This window comes from Ceratotherium simum, chromosome 17 (assembly GCF_057802395.1).
Source record: "Ceratotherium simum simum isolate JZ-2026a chromosome 17, ASM5780239v1, whole genome shotgun sequence".
Taxonomy (NCBI): domain Eukaryota; kingdom Metazoa; phylum Chordata; class Mammalia; order Perissodactyla; family Rhinocerotidae; genus Ceratotherium; species Ceratotherium simum.
Window position 1 is genome coordinate 5,455,265 of NC_141916.1, and position 20,839 is coordinate 5,476,103.

General features: G+C 35.8%; 1 protein-coding gene across 1 annotated transcript in view; it reads right to left on the reverse strand.

The window, feature by feature from the left end:
* Positions 1-20,839, reverse strand: part of LEMD3 (LEM domain containing 3) — a 67,115-nt gene that overhangs the window by 28,765 nt on the left and 17,511 nt on the right. The window contains exons 2-3 of the mRNA XM_087442068.1: positions 5,589-5,626; positions 1,680-1,746 (exon numbers count right to left, since the gene is read on the reverse strand). Of these exons, the coding sequence (XP_087298194.1) occupies positions 1,680-1,746; positions 5,589-5,626 (105 nt within the window). The remainder of the gene's footprint in view (positions 1-1,679; positions 1,747-5,588; positions 5,627-20,839) is intronic.

A 20,839-nucleotide genomic window follows, 5' to 3' on the forward strand; every position in this document is an offset into this window, starting at 1 on the left:
AGAAAAGAATCCAAAGCCTTTTCTTTCAGGCTATCTGTGGTTATTAGAGATCAATTATCCTTATACTAAACTTCAATTGTAAGTTTGTCCTGCACTGTTTCTTTCAAGTAGTTTTTAAAAATATTTTAATATGAAAGTACAACTTAAAGTAAAATTCTTGACAAATTTTTCTATTATAAAAGCAACCACGTTCCTATTTATCAGTTTTGTTCAAGCAGCCAGATTTTAATGGTCATAGTTGTAAAAAGAGAAGAAATACCTATTAGATGAACAAGTAAGTCTTCAAATTTTATAATACACCCTCAGAGTCAGATTCCATAGATCTACAGCAGAGGTCAGCAAACTACAGCCCACTGACTAAATCTGGCCTTCTGCTGGTTTTTATAAATATTATTGGAACACAGCCACACTCATTCATTTATGTATTATCTGTGGCTACTTTCATGCCATAACAGCAGAACTGAGTAGTTGTGACAGAGATGGTCTAGTCCGCAAATCCTAAAAAATTTACTATCTGGCCTCTTCACACCACAAAGTTTGCCGACCCCTGCTCCAGAGGAAGGAATCTATATCTTTAAAAGCACCCCAGATTATGCTGATCCAGCACACTTCATAAAACAATGCTAGGGAGACAGCTGTAGAAGCTTGTGGTAGCAATATCAGGAACTCCTAGCTAGAGTATACACTTAACCTACTTCTGGGTGCTACAGCATACCAAATAAAAGTTACTAGCTTGCAGTGTACAAATATGACAGTATGTCAGCCAGTGCAAAGAAGGCTTGTAGTGATATACACAGAATCACGAGCCTAAAAAACCTGACCATAATTAAGGACCCAAAGGAAAAAACTGAAGATTGGTGAGAGGAGGGGGGACTGTCAGGATCCTAAATGCCTCCATTCAACCAGAGAAGTTCCACACTTACCTACTAGACTTCTACCAATGATCTGGCTTCTATAAAAGGATCAGCTACATACAAAAGTTTGGAAAACTATATTTTTTCCTTTCTTGTAACTGTTTATAAGAAGAGAATCCCAAGTCTTTTCTTTCAGGTTATATGTGAAATAAGAATATCTAAAAAAAAGTTAAAAGGTAATAAACAGATAAGCTGCTACTACAGCTTTTACACGCTAAACTTGCTACCAATTTACCTATAGTATTCTAATTGCAGATATGTTGATACCTGAGAGCTTTCAAAGACTTACTAAGAGCAGAATATGAGGAAAATGCAATGAATCAGGAGAAAAAATTCTAGAATATATTGGCTTTATCCAAGGAAATGACACCTATATAACCACCAAAGGAAAATCTGCACTTTTATATTTAATTTAGGATTTTAGCTAACACATTGCTTACCCAATTCAACTGATGTTTAAGCTTTCAGGACTTTTTGTTACTATTAATGCAATAAAGAAATCTGACTGACTTTAGAATTACACTGTATAATACCACATACAATGTTGTTCATCTAATACATATGGCAGGCAGGAAAAAGGCCTTGACTAAATATATCTATAAAAATAAAAATCCACTCCATATAGGTAATAAAAACTTCTAAAGAGAGAATATTCCACAAACATAACACTGGACTTGGGAAAAACTATTTCTACTAATATAGCATGCTACGTATGCAAATTAATTTTAAAACATTTTTAGAGACTATGAACGTTAAAACAATTACCTGCAAGCTGTGCCAATCGATCATGAAGCTTGTATAAAGTGTTCATCATAAGATTTTTTTCACTTTCCTAAAATTGAAAGAAATTATTATAAAATATCCAAGAAAAAAAACACACACCATAATGTTATTCAAAAAGAAAAACAGTAAATGAATTTAAAATCATAGAAGCTACATAATCTGAAAGACAAATTCATATTTAAACAATGGCTACCATATTTTGAAGAAATTTTAATTTAAGAATCTAAATTAGCCCTCTAAATATTTTACTTTCTTGATCTTGATCGGGAAATTGGCACTAAAGTTAGTGCTAAAAAGGTCTCAGACACAACAAACTCCCCCTACCACAAAAGCAATGCTCCAAATCCCCCTCCACACAATGCATGCTCATGTGTATTGTTCTTAGGAGACTGTTTTCTTCAAGGTTGCCCTTCATGTTTTGTCTTAATCTGACTTAAGCACATAGTAATAAGGGAATGAGTATTGACACTTTGATTTTCCCTCAATCTTTCCGAGGTTCTCAAAGTGGCCCTGTATAAATTTACGAACCATTAAAGTGAAACAAACATTTAATGTATATCTACCAAGAGTTAAGAACTGTTCTCAGCCAATCAAGAGACCCAGTGAACAAGATGGTTCCTGTCCTCAAGGGCAAAAACATATTAAGTGTTATATTACACTTGCAAACCAAGTATAACGTAAATACAGAAGAGGGAGAGAGGGGGAGAGAGGTCCGTTTATGGAAGAGAGAATATGTGAGTTGGGCTTTACAGGAAGAATAGAATCGAGCATTCCAGGCAAAAGTAACAGCATGAGCAAAGATACGAAGGAAAAAAAGCAGTGGTTATATTTCCTACATAACCAGTAGCCTACTGTGACTCAGCAAACTACCGGAAAAGTAGTTTGGGATCAACTGCTAGAGAGCCCTAAATACCGAGACAAAAAGTTTGACTTCATTCTGAAAGTTTAGCAGGAGGAAAGTAAAACAGACTTGTGCATCAGGAATAGTGCTCTGACCATACCAAAGGAGACTAGAGATGAGACTATTGCAATGTCTAAGCACCCTGCCAAGTAGTCTAAAGCAATGAGACCCCAATTTAAGAGCAATTAAATTAAGAGGGACCGACAGAAGCAATGGGGGAGGGTAGGTAAGGAGAGGGGGTAATTACAGGTTATCGCACTATTTGAAATAAATTCATGATTCATGAGGGGGCTGTGTCTTTATTATTTCTTTTCTTCCTGAAGTGTCTAACAAAACAGGATTACTGGATGAATATGACTAGGAGCAAATTCAGACAGGATATAAAAAGCAGGGAAAGTAACATTCACATGCCCAACGACATGTAACCTCATCCATTTATATTTTCATGCCATATGTTCAGGGACAGAAGAGACAAGTTTGCACACTCTGGGTCGCATGCTTCTGTCAATGCAGCTTTAATCAGTGACACTAGGAAGAAAAGAACTCATCTAAGCCTCCTCAATCCTACCAGCAGAATCCCTGGTTTGAAGCGAGACGGTTGATACAGGTAAGCGACATTCTCTCAGCTGATTATTTGTCTTCCAACCCTTTTGCTTCTCCCCACCCCCAACACTATCTCAACCAGATTCTGAATCCAGTCCTTATCTTCTCATAAGCTTAAAAATCCAAACCGCAAAAATCAGATTTCAAAAAGTAACTGCAGGGGGTGAAATCCAGGATTCTGAAAGCTATGCATTTGTGATACATTAGACCACAAAATTGTTTTAATAAATATGTTCACTATAATAGGATGAGGAGTTCCAATGATAGTGTAGCTTGTGGACTTGATACATAAAACCCAGGTAAATCTGATTAAGCTCTGGTATTAAAGAAGCTGAGAGTTTTGAAGTTTGTTTCCTCCCTTATCTGGAAAAGAGACAGATTTCCTTTTTGTTTTGTATGTCCTGATCATGCCCATCCCCACTCCCCTTTCAAAAACTCCCCCACTCCTCTTTCAAATCCAAAAATTTGACACCTGTCCGCTGTGATTACATCTTTAATGAACATCAGAGGCTTGGGATTAAACTTCATCTTTTGATTCACAGATACTAACACTGGACTAGATAAGTAGAAGAAACAACAAAACCTAATTAGATATAACTGGATCTTATACTGAATAACATAGATAATGTTACATTCCCATACAAATAATTTAAGCATCCAAAAAGCTCAACTATAATTTTTTTCAAGAATTATTTTTCCAATGGCAACTTATTCAAAATGACCATCTGTATATTACAAGGGTCTCAAGTGCCATCCAAACGATCAACTAAATTATGATCTAAATAGTTTTTATGGAGTGTGTTCTTAATGTAAACAAATCAATTTTGAGAAAGAAATAGACAGGCTTTGGCTCAATTATCTTTAGTACCAGTATATGCTACACTAGAAATAATTCTGAAAAGCATGTAAATCAAATTTTAAAGTTACTTTCCTATAGAAACATACTGGCTTATAGTTTTATTACAGCCTTCTTCCAGTCTGACTGCTTTTCAGATTGTCTCCTAACATTCAGCTTGAAATGTGCCTAACTACTGGCTTCCCTAATCACTCTAAAAACAAGTTAAACTACAAATAAATCCGTATTTAAAGTTAGCCTTCAAGTAACCTTTCATTAAACAAAAATAATTTTATAATTTGCAATAGCCACCTTCTAACTGTCTGTTTTGGTAAAGCCAGATTTTCTTTTAGTAACACATATATCATTTTCTGAAGCAAAGTTCTCATTCTTGGGGGGGAAAAAATCAAACTGTAGGGTAACTCTACCGAATTTCTCCTATATTGTCACCTTTAAATATTTCCCTCTTCTATCCTCAGCCAATTTTTTCCTCAAGGATATTTTCAATTGTTTGTATCAAGTCTTTGATTAAATGATAATGGACTTTAAACACTTAGCATGGTGCCTGGCACAGAATAAGCACTTAATATAAGTGAACTGCCATTATCTTCATTACAATTATTGCTATTATTTAGAGGTTCAGAATTTCAGTTCCCCTCACAGGGAAAATTATACAGAAGAAAATAAAGTCTTGTGTTTCCCACATTCAGTGAGCATATCATACAAACATAAATAATAATGCCAGTAGCAGTGCCATACTTAATATTGTAACTGGCAGTGTAATATTGTAACTTTTTGTAAAATAAATATCACTGCAATAGAATATTACTAAAAATAATCATTACAAAGTCCCACTCTAATAATCTAAAGTAATATTCTGTGGATCTGATTACACATTATTACACATCCTTCAGCACAGTAAATAATGTTTTGTATACAGGTCTATATTACTGTCAGTTCCTATAATAAAAAAAATTAACAACTAGGTGTGTATTATAATACAAGCTCAAATATCTTAATCTTTGATGTGCCAATAATGATGGTAAGTGAAAAATATTTTCATGTGAGTAAACTTTAGGTTAAAATTAATATTACAGATCCTTCAAAAAGAAAAGGAATCATGAAGAGGTAGCCTGAGGGCTATGTTTCTTTCTAAATCCTTTGCCTCCCTGATGGCTGAATAGGCACGCCAATGAGCAAAAGCTCCAAAGAGAGACAAGACGAGGGCAAAGAGGACAAAAACTGCTAGCGTCTCCAACAACTTAAGGCAACAGGCATATTTTTGAAGGTAAGACCAGATCCCCAGATGGTAGGCCACTGCCATTTCACTTGGCACTTGGCTTTTACCTTAAAGTGATAAACAGGTCAGCTCTTAGGAGAAAAATCCATCAGATTTAATTATACTATACCTAAGGAATACTCAAAATAAGAAAATTTATTGCTTCAGCCTAAAAGAACCTTTAAAATTACTATTTTTTAGTTGAAAGTTATCCTAATACTTTTATCATATAAAACAAGAGACAAAATATCATTATTGTGATATTTTACTTACTTGTATTTTTCCAAATGTTTCATCAAAGGGGTTTTTTACTATCAAGGAAAGAAAAAAAGAAAACTATTAGCATCACTGAAGAATGAGAATTAGAGGCTACCTAAACAAGCCCTATGAAATGTCAGCATGTACTTTGCTAAAACTGAATATAAACATGTAAACAAACTGATAATAATAAAGGTCGGAAGTAATTTTTCAGACTTACTATACTTACCATTCTCTCTTTGAATTTGTGGTTTTCTCTGTAATAACTGAGAGCAGGTGCCCTGGTGTCAGAGTGGATGGGGTCAAGTTCCAGCTCTATTATTTATTAGCAACATAACCTTGAACTAATATCTACTTAGCTACTCTAAGTTGTAGTTTCCTCTTCTATAAAGGAAGGCTGTAATAATGATACCTACCTTACACAGATGAAAGGATTAAATGAGATAAACCATATAAAATGCTTGGCATAGTATCAAACACTTAATACATGTTACCTGTTACTGTTACTGTTAATGACTGTATCATGCTTCCACCCTAACTTGGTTTCTCTTCAAAATAGAGACTAAAAGCAGTTACGACTTGAGGAAATCTGTAAGATGCTTTAAAACTGAATAATTCACTTATAATTCTGACTTCTAATGATTAAAAAAAGAAACCTTCCTAATCCTCGCTAACATCTGGAAAAGTGGCAAGAAACAAATACACAGATCAAAGTAGCGATTAAGTCTCAGGACTAAACAACTTCGTATTTCCGATAAATACTATATTATGAGGAAAAGTTTTACCACTTTCCATCCAACGTCCCTATACCCACCCCCCAAAAAAAGATACAAACAAGTTTATGGCTGAATATGTAGCATCTCTCACGGTTGTTTCTTAGAATCTCCTCCTGATCACCTATTTTTAATTACATGCAAAAATACTCAAAGCTTTCCGATAGGTAAGGTCACAACCAGGACTGACTGAGCCTGCAAAGCAGCCACATTGGCCAGGCTTCCTTTCTGAGGTGCTTTTCTATTTTTATTTGAGAAAACAGGAAGTCCCACAGGAACCAGGAACTGCCTGATTCTAAGAAAGTTCATGTGTGAGACCAGTTTAACAAGGTACAATAAAAAAGCATACCCTGCTATCATCTAAAAGGATTTTGCTAATGGATTTTTAGACATTTTTCTTTGGAGCAACAGGGTTTTAACGCTGGAAAAGAAAAAATTTTGAAAGATAGTAGATCAAAAGTACTCAATGGGGAAGAGGAAAAAGAAACAATATAGCTTAAAGATTAAATAAAATGTTACGAATCAGAACACACTTGGACTAAAAAGATACTTTTTAATAATATTAATTTTTATTAATGTAAAATTTGAACAATTTAAAATAAAGTTATATTTAGTTCAATATACTACTAAAAAATGCCTTGTCAATCTACTTAAAATAAATTGGTCAAACAATATTTTATTTGCTCTTTATAAGAATTCTAAAAATATTAAAACACAATTCTCAAAAACAGGTTTTAATGTCTACAGAGAAAAGCCATGATAGCATTATTTTTTGACTGTAAAAAGTTATTTTTTGTCAAGATTATTAAATGGAAAACTAGCTCTTCAAGTATCTCCCTGAAGCTATGACTGTAGATTGTAGATGCTTCCCACTAGACTGAGCTACTGTGAGGGTCCGTGTGTTGTTCACATTTGTATGCCGGTGCCGAGCGTAGTACTGTACACACCGAGAGAGCTTGAGAAGTGTTGGCTGTGCTATCCAGACTACATCCACCCTTCTGTATTCTCCTGTGTGTGTTAACACTGAAGCCAAAGTGTTCAGTTCTGCAGGCAGCTGGAGAAGGGGATGTTCTTGAGCAACTGGGGAGGGAGAGTGATAGGATAACAAGGAGAAGGCCAAAGAGTAATTCTGATGAAAAACACCACTCTGCCCTTTGTATCTTTCTAGATTTCTGCCTCTTGTCTAATGGGCTAAGACACCCAAGAGTAGAACATATCTACAAAGCCAACAGCATACTTCCCATCCTACACACCTTCTGTTAAAGAAATCTTCCTCCAATTTCCTATGCCAACTGTCATCTATTAAATTAACAGACACACCTATTAAATTAACAACAACAGAAGTAAAACGTAGCCTTGAGGTTAAGTTTTAGAAAGGACACTCCATCTAAAAACAGCAATTTTAACAAATGAAAAGCCCTCAAATTTCTAAAAGAAGCATCTTTATACATTTAACTTTTCTTCTCCCAAATCATTTCAGTATTTCTAACACCACATCAGTATCTTTTATCTCACCCAAATTACCTTCAGTCTTTAATGGAAACAACACATATTGTTAACCCCAGTGAAAATATTCCTCCCTCGCCTGCCAAATAGGCAACTGTAGAGAAGACACCATATTCCCAAAGCATCCCACAGCAAAGAACTGCCACTTCGTTCATTCACCTCTTTTCTAGGGAAGGACCTGAGAGTAAATCATAGTTCTTATTGTTTACCCTAAAGCAATGATAATGCCAAGTTGGTATTTCACACTTGACTCTTCCATCCCCTGGAAGGCAGACTCGTGAAGGCATTTCAGAGCTGGTATTGGCTCCTCTATGCCCCACCCCTCCAACAGCTTCTCATCACCACTCTTCTCCAATTCTTTTGGTTTGGCCACTTCTCCCTCAACTTTCTTGTTCAGATTCTTTCAAACCTCAAACATACAAACTTTTCTTTGTAAATGTCCTTAATATTTTGACTTCCCTTTAAACTATCCTAATGATTGTAAAAACCAAATTTCTTAAAAAATCAAATTAATTATACTATTAGACCCCTCAAAATCATCCAATGATTTCCCATCACAGTTTGCTTCAAGGAACTGACTTTAATCTTGTGATAATTTCCTACTTACTTATAAACACATTGTTGACTCTCCTCCAAACCTCTTTCTCTCACATCAATTTCAAAAATGTTACTAGTTTTACTGATCCTTTCTGTCAAGTGTAAACTTTTTTTCATTCTCCTAGGCTGAAATCAAATTTATCAACCATTATGAATTCACACATAAAAAGGAAAAAAAAGGAAGTATATCAACCTATAAATGTATTCACAAAGTACATGGTTAATGGTGACCAAATAAATTGATGTTCTCTTCAGAAAGACTCCATTTTGGTCACTCAAGGGCAGTAAAGGGAAGAAAAGTCTGTGGTGACCAAAGTCCTTTTACAACTCACAAAGAAAGATAAAGTTTATTCACTTAACAAATATTTATTGAGTACTTTGTGCTAGGCATCAGAAATGTGGCAGTGAATAAAATAAGAAATATCCCTGCCCTCAAGGAGCTTATGTTCTAGAGGGGTTAGAAGAGACTATGAACAAATACATTTTTAAAATATATAGCATGTCAAATGGTTCTAAGTGCTTTGAAGGTAAAACAGCAGGAATGGTGCTTGACATGTGAGGGAGGGAAGCAATACTAAATAGGATGGTCAGAGAAGGCCTTACTAAGAGGATTGCATTTGTATAAAAACCTGAGAGCAGAGGGAACAAGCCATGTGGATACTTGAAAGAAGAGGTTTACAGAGAGGAAGAACAAGAAGTGTACAGGCTGTGAAGGGATAGCACGCCTATCATGTTACTCCTGGAAATGGAGCAGAGTGGATGAGACAGCAAATAGCAAGAAATGAAGTCAACCTGGTAAGATCATTTAAAGGAGTCAGTAAGTACAAATAATGTAGTACCTCGAAGACTTTTATATATTACTCTGAGCGAGAAACCTCAGAGAATTGAAGGCATGTTATCTGGCTTATGCTTTAGAAGAAAAGGCACATGTAATAAGCCGTGGGTCACTCTCTTGATTAAGTTTAAGAGGTCTAAGCATTTAGAAAATAAATGATCTGGGGGCCAGCTTGGTGGCATAATGGTTAAGTTCATGCACTCTGCTTCAGCAGCCTGGGGTTCGCGGGTTCAGATCCCGGATGCAGACCTATACACCACTCATCAAGCCATGCTGTGGTGGCGTCCCACATACAAAATAGAGGAAGACTGGCAGAGTTGTTAGCTCCAGGACAATCTTCTTCAAGCAAAAAAGAGGATGAATGGCAAGAGATGTTGTTAGCTCAGGGCCAATCTTCCTCACCAAAAAAAAAAAAAAAAAAAAAGATCTGTTATTCACGACCCAGGAAAACTGAGGAGATAGTAAATTCAGGGTGCTTTCCTCCTGCTTTCCCTGGATCAGCACAAGCAACTTCAGTCAGCCTTGAGATTTTTCTGTTCTGAATACTTGAAACTACTATCAATTACCAGTATACAAAAATATTCTGCTGGGAGGAACTAAATAGACATTTTTCTAAAGAAGACATACAAATGGCCAACAGGTACCTGAAAAGGTGCTCAACATCACTAATCATCAGAGAAATGCAAATCAAAATCACAATGAGACATCACCTCACACTTGTTAGAATGGCTATCCTCAAAAAGATAAGATAACAAGTGTTGGTGAGGATGTGGAGAAAACGGAACACTTTTGTACTGTTGGTGGGAATGTAAACTGGTGCAGCCACTATGGAAAACAGTGTAGAGGTTCCTCAAAAAATTAAAAACACAACTACCAAGTGGTCCAGCAACCCCACTTCTGGGTATATATCCAAAGGAAGGAAAACAGGATCTCAAAGAGATATCTGCATCCGCATGTTCACTGCAGCATTATTTACAATAGCCAAGATATAGAAACAACCGAAGAGTCCATCAAAAGCTGAATGGATAAAGAAGGTACAGTATATACATACATACAATGTAATATTACACAGCCATGAGAAAGAAGGAAATCCTGCCCTTTGCAACAATATGGATGGACCTTAAAGGCATGCCAAGTGAAATAAGTCAAAGATAAATACTATATATCACTTATATGTGAAATCTAAAAAAAAAGCTAAACTTATAGAAACAGAGAGTAAAATGGTGGTTGCCAACGGCTGAGGGAAATGGGAAGATACTGGTCAAAGGGTACAAACTTCCAGTTATAAGATTAACAAGTTCTGGGTGTCTAATGCACAACATGATGATTATTATAGCTAAAAATAGTGTATTACATACTTGCAAGTTGCTAACAGACTAGATCTTAAATGTTCTCATCACAAAAAGGAAATGGTGATTACATGAAAGGATGGAGATGTTAGCTAATGCTATGGTAGTAATCATTTTGCAATACATAAATGTATCAAATCAACACGTTGCATACCTTAAACTTATACAATGTTATATATTAAATGTATCTCAATAAAGCTGAAAAAAAAATTTGCCAGGAAGGCTCTGAGCCTTTGATTTTTCTGGTCTTCTTCAAGCCTGAGTGTTTTTCCTTCTGCTTCATTCTGTCTTCAAGGTCCAGTTTGCAGCTCTGCTCCAATCATAAAGGATGCCTGACCACTGCAGCTCATCGTGACCTTCCTCTTCTCAGAACCCTGATGTATTTACTGTCAGTATCTTCACTACCTCAGAACCCCGATGTATTTACTCTCAGTATCTTCACTACCTTATATTATAGTTTAACTATTTGTTGTTTGTTTCCTCCTCCAACAAGACTGCAAAATCTCTACATATCTCAATGTCTTGCCCATACTGGGTGATACATGTTGAACGAATGGAAGCTTGAAGGCATACTGCAGTCTTCTAGAATAACAGCTTCACCAATGCCAGAGGCATACTATAATCCTGATCACGCTACAACTTTCTCCTTTGAATAAAAAGGAAATTATATTTATTGAGCTCTTGGTATGTTCCACGAATACTGATGCCATGTACTCATGTGGTAGCTCATTTCATCCTTATACGACTATTTTAGAGCAGGTATTACCCCGATTTTTATGGAAACTAATGCATGATGAGGTTGTGTTGCTTCCTTGAGCTAACTACAGTTTAAAAAGGTGAGATTCAAACCTATGTCTGACTCCAAAGCCTACATTCTTTTCATCAGACAAAAAACTACAGAAAAGAAAATATTTGTTCTATTTAAGAAAAGCATTCTTCTCTAGAACTTTCAGATTTAGAATCATTTAACTTATCATCTCCTTATGATATAATGCATGAAAAATGCTCAAAATGGGGATAAGGAGGAAAAGACACTGCTGTTGGAGAATACACTGTTGTCTCTTAGTTGAGGAAAAGGCTTCAAGACCAAGTTCTCTAACTGTAGTCCAGGAAAAATTTTCCATGATATATCAAAATATAAACTGTCCCATGACCACCATGGGAAGCATTAATCACTCCCCTTCTCTCTGCTGCCATGGCACTTTGTTCATGACACTGCTATAAAACTTACCACAAGGCATCAGTTTAAAAAAAAAAATCATAATTTTCTAATTTAGTACCATACCACATCTAAAAAATATTTTGGCATCATCTTTCAATGTAAGATATTCACAAACATATATCAAGTGCCTACTATGTGCCGGGCATTATGCTAGATGCAGGAAATTAAAAAATGAAAACATATAAGCCCTGTCCTCAAGAAGGCCAGTCCAGAGGGCAGTAACTTTGCAGACATGCGCTTTCAAAGGCAGTCTCTTATAATTCTAAAACTCGATGACCTTAAGGCTAGGTTTTAGTCTTTGGAAACTTCAAGATCTAGGCAGCTAAATTCAGCTGCCTAAGTGACCAATTATCTCTCTGAGTTGTACCTCTTGTAAACAGACATTCAAATTCTCAAATCCCATCTTTTAGCATTAATGGTTAAAACAGAGCATAATTATATGTGAAGAAGTGGGGGGCAAATGTTTCCAACAGCTGCAGAACACTGCACCTGTGTGGCAAACACTTCTGCATTTCACCATTAGCCAGACAGATCTAAAAATGGACAGGGTGAACAAGGCAGTACATTCTTTTGCAACAGCACGTTGCCCATTTGTTCTCTGTAAGGTCTCCAATTGTTTCATGGCTCCATTAAATACATAGTCATTCTAAAACACAGGAACAGTTCACTTCAAGTATACTTAACAAGTTACTGTGAATATTGAGATTAAATCAGCAATCAAAATAGACAAAGTTTTATGGACAAAAACTGTCTACTATAAAACTTGCCCAACCCACCAGCTGGGAGAGAATATTTGCAAAACATACATCTGACAAGGGGTTGATCTCCATAATATATAAAGAACTCACACAACTGAACAACAACAAAAAAAAGAACCCGATCAAAAAATGGGCAGAGGAAATGAACAGACACTTCTCCAAAGAAGATATACAGATGGCCAATAGGCACATGAAAAGATGTTCACCATCACTAATCATCAGGCAAATGCAAATCAAAACAACACTAAGATATCACCTCACCCCTGTTAGAATGACTATAATCACCAAGACAAAAAACAACAAGTGTTGGAGAGGATGTGGAGAAACAGGAACCCTCATACACAGCTGGTGGGAATGCAAACTGGTGCAGCCTCTATGGAAAACGGTATGGAGATTCCTCAAAGAATCAGAAATAGAGATGCCCTATGATCCAGCCATCCCACTACTGGGAATCTATCCAACAAACCTGAAATCAACAATCCAAAGAGGCTTATGTACCCCTATGTTCATTGCAGCATTATTCACCATAGCCAAGAAGTGGAAGCAACCTAAGTGTCCCTCGACTGATGATTGGATTAAGAAAATGTGGTATATGTATACAATGGAATACTACTCAGCCATAAAAAAAAGACAAAATTGTCCCATTTGCAACAACATGGATGGGCCTGGAGCGTATTATGTTAAGTGAAATAAGCCAGAAAGAGAAAGACAAACACTGTATGATCTCACTCATATGTGGAATATAAACCAACACATGGACAGAGAAAACTGTATTGTGGTTACCAGGGGCAAGGGGGGGTGGGGGGGGGGGGGTGGGGATAAGGGGTGAAGGGAGTCATATATATGGTGATGGACAAACAAAAATGTACAACCCAAAATTTCACAATGTTAAAAACTATTAAAATATCAATTAAAAAAAAACAAACAAAAAAAACCAAAAAAAACTTGCCCAAGGTAAACTCTTTACCACCCTTGTTCTACTTATAAATCATCTTTTCATTTTAATCCCACCTACCTATCTGGATTTACAGAGGTACCTGTAGATGGGGGTGATGAGTGAAAGAGAAGGGAAGGAGAGCAAAAACTCAAAAGCTTCTCCACTTCTCATATCCTATAGGGCTCCCACCTTTTCACTTGCTCTGGTTTAAGAGAGGCAACAATCCCATATTACTTCCAAATAAGCTATCCTTAAAAAATGACAGAACATACACAGTGAATTTATAAAATTAAATAAAAAGGGCTTTAAATGTGGATACCAAAGTAGTATGAATATAATGAAAACTAAAATAATGTGTCCAAGGAAATAAAAGGTCAAAACCCACAATTAAGTCGGCAATAGCTCTATTATTTGGTTGGTTCTTATTCTGTATCTATATGATAATAAACATTATAGTCTCTTTCAACTGTGTGGTCATTTAAAAGACTCACATTTGCTCACCATAAAAATGAAGATTTCCTAGGGGGGAAAAAATGATAACAGACTGTAATTTAAATTTTTGTCTTTATTCAAGCATTAATTTCACATTATAATTGTACTCCAAGTTTGGGATCTCTGTAACAAAAGCCAAAAGAATGACTTCTAACCATAGACCATTCAACAAGTATTTATGGAGCACAGTCTATAGACCGTGTTCTGAGAACATGCTGCTTAAGGATTAGTGGAGATAAACGAGTGGCTATGATACATAACAATCCATACCACCTTAGAGTTTAGTATAGAGCGCTTTAAGAATTTAGGAAAGGGCAATAATTTCTGCCTAAAATAAACCTGAGCCTTAAAAATAAATCGAGATCAATAAAATGGAATGAACTACCAGAAAATGCCACACTGAAAAAACAAAATGCCACACTGACGAATCTTGCTGAGTAAAACATCTTGCTGAGCAAAAAAAGCCTCACAAAAGAGTATTCTATGAATCCACTTACATGAAGTTTTAGAACAGGCAAAACCAAACGATGGTGAAAACATGAGAACAGTGCTAGAGTACTGACTGGGCATGAGGAAACTGGGAGGTGAAGGTAATGTTCTGTATCTGTAGGAATTTAAGTTACGCAGCTAGATGCATTTGTCAAAACTCACCTCATGGTACATTAAAGATCTGTGCATTATGTAAATTTTACCTAAAAAAAAACAACAAACCTCACTTTAGTTAATAACATGCATAATGCATGTAAGGGTGAAGTATCCTAAGTCTTCAACTTACTTTGAAATACATTTTTTAAAAAGACAGAATGATGGATGGACAGAGTGATGATAAGATATATAATAAAGCAAATACTGAAAATATTCAGTGTAGAATCTAGGTGTGGGTGTATGAGTGCTCACAGCACAATTCTTTCCATTTTCTGTTTGAAATTTTTCATAATAAAATTCTAGGAGAGGAAAAGTATAGAAAACAACAAAAAATGTGTGTTGATGGTGCTAAAATCCTATCAGAGAACCCATAAAAAATCACTTCGATACCCAGCCACAGCATGGCTGGTGAGTGGAGTAGGTCCACGCCCGGGACCTGAACCCGTAAACTTGGGTCACCAAAGCAAAGCGAGTGGAACTTGAACCACTCAGCCACGGTGCCAGGCCCATAAAACCCTAATTTTAAAAGCTGCAGCTTATTGTACAAGAAAAAACATTTTCTTCCTTCCAATTCAATCTAAATTCTTGAAAAATTGAAAACTGACAAAGAAAAGTTCCTCTTCTTTTACAGAAAACTAAAAGTTATGGTAATGTAAAGTTTTTTTTTGTTTTAGAAAGACTTGCTTAATATAGTCTTATTTTTTTAAATTCATATAATTTACATTTACAAATAAGATTTTTTTTTTTTTTTTAAAGATTTTATTTATTTTATTTTTTCCCCCCAAAGCCCCAGTGGATAGTTGTATGCCGTAGCTGCACATCCTTCTAGTTGCTGCATGCGGGACTCGGCCCCAGGATGAACGGAGAAGTGGTGCCTCGATGCGCACCCGGGATCCGAACCCGGGCCACCAGCATCGCAGCACGCGCACTTAACCACCAAGCCACAGGGCCGGCCCTACAAATAAGATTTTAAGTTATCTTTTTTACATTTAAAATGGTGCCAGAAACTTGGCATATAGGAAAACAGCCAAAATATAGGAGCTTGTATCTAGTAATTTTCAAAAAGTAAATGTTTCACAAACACTCAAAATTATTTTCCAACATGCACACTCTATTGTTTTGGAGGTAGTTCACCTACCAATGATTTTACAAGACCAGCTTCATTTACCTAAAATAAAATTATTACTAAATTAGAAAGGTAGATCACTAGCAATTCAAGAAAATATCAAAATAATACATACTTAAAAGACTTTAATGATAGTCTATTCCTTCCAAAAATGAACTCTGATATCTTAATAGAGCATCCATAACTCAAAGAATATTTGATAAAATTATTGACTACTGAATCTGACTAGTAACTAAAATTGAAGCTCCCATTCAAAAAATGTTTAACCCAAAAGAAGACTTTTAGACTTGAAGAAAATCTAAACAGCTTACTTGAAGATAAAATATAAAGTTAATAATGAATCTCTCCCCATCCCAACACATACCCACACATACCCCTAAGTCTTAGTGGCTCAAAACTCCAGAGGGAAACGATTAGGCTGCTGCCTCCATCTAATTTTGTCAGCTAAAGACACTCCTGTAGTTTACCCAATGTTGGCAGTAAAGGCAGTATAAGAACACATTCAAATAAAGACAAAGCGATATGTCTACTTAAATTATGGGAGCTTTATCTTACTACTCTGCTCAAAGTCCAAAAGTTTGAGTGATCTGCTTTTTCAGTACTTTCACAGATCTCTTCTTGAAAACTATTTTCGCACATATGCCAGTTAAAGAATTATGCTACTGCATGGTGACAAGTGAACAGAAAAATAAAAGCAAGTCGACCCACAAAGGTTAAATATAAACCTATAAATAATACCAAGCATCTGTGCAACAGATAACTTGGCACCCAAAGGAATTTATGCTAATGCAATACTGTAATTTATTAAACATGATGACAGCTCACTGTATTAAGAGATTTTAAACATTAACTGCTACACACTAGAGACTGGCTATAACACTTCCTCAAGGTTTACAATGCCAAGAATACAAGTAAAACTGTATTATAACAGGGTCTGTTCTGAAAGAATATTGCTAAATGAGAATTTGGAGATCCAAAAGGATCTGTGATACACTGTACAACCTATCTCCAGTGCAATGCAATAAAGAAGCATGCATTTCCCATACAATTAAATACAAGAGATCTTCTACTTAGTAACATTCTCTATTACAATGCATGTATTTAACATTTTAAATGACTAGAGATAATAAATACTACCACCAGTTTAGTTTTGTGTACCACAAAGACAATATGCAAATAAGAAATTGGAAAGAGAAAAGCTGCAGAGCAATGAAAAGGTGAATAGAACTAAAAAAAAAAAGAAAATCTAAATGATAGTAGTTCTCATTCCATTCATTAATGGGGATAAGGAACAGCGCTCTGATAAAAGGGAAAAGGGCATTATAAGTATAGACAAAGCACAGAGATTGAAGTATGACCGAAATAAACATATAAACTCAATTTGGAGCTAAAAAGGAAATCACTGTCATTGACTTTATGAGTAACGTGCTTACAAGTTATATCCTGACTTTTAGCTCTGGAAGAAACCAGACAGAAATGAAGTCATTTGGGAAACAGGAATTTAAGTATGTCATCACTAGGTCAAAAACAAAACCACTGGATAAAACAAAATATAAGCAGTTACAACATGTGGTAAACTAGGCTAAATAAGACTTTTTTTGTTGGTGAATACTATATGGAACCTTAAGAGTAAAACCCATGCTTACACATGAACACAACAGACAGAAACTACCACATACACTGCGATCATGGCCGATTTTCACCTAATGTCTACTTCTAACTTCTACAACTTCTACTTGTAGCAGAACAAGAGAATACGAATAAAAATGCGTGAATGAATGCTAAAAAAATGACGAATGCAATTCCCCACAATCATTCTAGTGGCTGTTACGGTCAATAATCATGTGCCCTAGACAAACCGTGAGATGAGAGATAGGACAATGCTATTTCCTCAGCTGCTCTCAGTTTCCATGTGGCTCTCATACTGCGAATACTTCAAACATTATGATTTTAATGTTTAAAGATGTACTATGGTCCTTAATGCTTCATCAGGTACCAAAAAAGTCTATCCTTACGCTGGAGGAAAAAAACTTGTCTTCTTGAGAGACCATATGGCAGCCTCTAAATCTAGGGGACTTTTCACTGCCAGTTTTCACCATGCTTAATTTTTGCTTCATGCTCTGACTTCAGAAACCTAACTTCGTAGAACTACTATATAGCAGAGCTGGAAATTTCAACCTGTCAATAACAAAACAGTCTTCTGAACCAAGTAAATAAAACTGATGCTTCAATACCCATTTAGTCAACATTCAAGGGATCTTAAAACACCCTGATCATGAGTATTTCCCCACATATCAGCTTTTATTTGTTAAATTCTGTTCATAAAATATTTTTTGAGCAACCCAAAACCAGGTGCTGAAGCATACCAAGATGAAAACTCGCAGCACCTTCCCCAGGGCAGCTGACAGTGCAGCAATTCTCACCACTTTGTAGGGTCAGGGACCTTTTTGAGAAATAATAAAATCTATGGACCCTCTCCCCAGAAAAATGCACACATATTCAAAAAATGTGCATATAATTTCAAGGAGTTACTGTTCACTTGCAGTCCATTTATGGCCTCTTTAAGATTCATGGACCACTGGGGTTAGGAACTCCTGGTCCAGCAGACTGCAAGACTTTTTTTAAAGGAGGAGGTGGGGATAATTCCAAAGGAAATTCAAAAACAAATACACAAGATGATACAAAACCATGCAGATAGTGCAGTAGGGGACAAGGACTCCACGTCAGGAGTCAGACTACCGGTATTTAAATCCTGGTTCTGCCGCTCGCTGACTTCGGACAAGTTCTTAGCCTCCCTAAGCCTCAGTTTCCTCCTCTAAAGGGAATGAGAATAACACCCAGCTCTTAAGATTGTTTTAAGAATTAAATGAAATAACGAATACAAAATTGAGCACACTACCGAGACAGAGGCACACATACAAGTAGACACCTAGATTCCCTTGAGTTGAATTGATTCCCCAAGTCTTTACAGTCCCAGTCTACACATATCCTCAGAGTAAAGGCTCAGTTTCTTAAGACTGTCTTTATGACCAAAATGGCTCAACTAAAACATCATCTTCTCTCAAATGCCATTGCCCAAAGTAGCTAATGACCTCTAAAACTTCTTTAAACTCTAAGATGATCTTATGTGCCAAAAACGTTGACTTGAAGTTTACCTGCCTTTATTCATTCAGTGTGATCTCCCTTCCCCCAGAACAAGGATTTATTAACAAAAATAGACAAAAAGCATGGCAACAACCCTGTAATGAACTGGTAGAAAAAGGTCGTGTAAATTAAAGCACAGATAAATGTAGTTATTTACATTCATATGATGTCTGCTCTAGTTAGCAGACTGACTTGCCAGAATTTTGAATTACTACTTTAAGCTGTTTATTCCTTTTTTTTTTTCAAATTGTACATCCTACTATAGGCTATTTAGTCTTGCTTTTTAAACACCAGGTGCATGGATTTTTATTTATTTAACTGCAGTACTTGTATGTTTCTTCATCACTAGCAGTTATTGATGAAACTCAGTATCCTTATTCCACATTATAATCCCTACAGAATTTATTAACCAAAAAGGAATCTTAAAGAAGATAAGAAGTGTTTGCTCAAAAAAATAAAATAAGCAACCTAAACCAACCCAACAGAATGTTATACTCCTGTTTTTAAAAATGCATTTGGACTGATATTCTGCCTACAACAAAATTCAGGCACGAACACTAAACCACCCTAGCTTCTCTAATTTTCTAACATAAATATTACAGAATTTTTTAAAAGGTACTAAATTGTTTCAAAGTGACTGGGTGATATTTTTATCCTTTTCCTTCTTGGATGACATAGAATTAATATAATTTATAATTGTTTTATATTAATTTCAACCTAGTACAATTTTAAAAATTTAAATTACAAATTAAATTTTTAAAATTTAAATAAAATACAAATTTTTCTCTAAGTAATGCTTACTTCTGGAGGTATGTCATTTAGATGAATGAAAAGTATCTCTTCACACTGAAAGGCAGTGGGATAAAGTGAAAGAAAATCTCTGAAGCAAGAAATACTAGTTCCAACACTTATGACTTCCGATCTTAGGCAAGTCACCTCTCTGGTACCCTAGTAACCTAATACAAAATGGGATGTTTTGTGACTATGTCTAGCAATATGGGGGGAAAAGAGATTAATAAATCTTAGCTTTTTCTTCTTTTCCTAATCCTAGCATGAAATAAAAAAACAGACAGCACTCAGTTTACAAAATAATACAATATACCAGTACTCCATTCCTCATTTGTCCCTGTCATGGAGCTACTGGAAAGAAATGACAGAGTTCTTAGAAAATCTGTGAGTTAGGAAGAGATAAGGGAAGACCCCCAAGGCAAGGATCTCTCCCAAAAATCTTTTATAATGCCTGAATTTTTCACTAACTGCCAAAATTTTCACTAACTTCACTAATCAGAGACAGAATCTGGCTTAACAAAGGTCTTGTATTTGAAGTACAATCACCTCTGAGATTAAAGGGCTTTTTCACCAGTTGGTAGGTTGGTCAGTCAGTCAGACATTTAAACATTACAACAGATCCCCCGACATTCGCTATGAATGTCTTAAAAACAAATTCTAAATTATAACCAGTATAATTTCCTTATAGCGGGCTTTAAGCAACGGTTCTCCACTTTTTAAGTAAAAGGACCTCTTCATTTATATCAAGACGTTCAGATCACCACAACAGTATTTTTACTATTTACTCACTAAGACAATATGACAAAATTCTACCATGAATACAATAATTTTTTGTATTCTATTCATAGCAGTTGTATATAGCTGACAAATAATAGCGCAATACGAGAGGGGCAAACCATTTGTTAGGTCCTCAGACAACAAACACTTTGTAATGGGTACAGCTCCCAAAATGTTTTCAGCCCATAAGCTGAGGACTACTGACATAAATTCTAACTAGAAAATGCAGGCAACCCAACTACTACACATATAAGGATGAAAGATGATTTAGAGAGGGTGGGCTAAACTCTGATTCCATATTGGTTCAATCCTCACT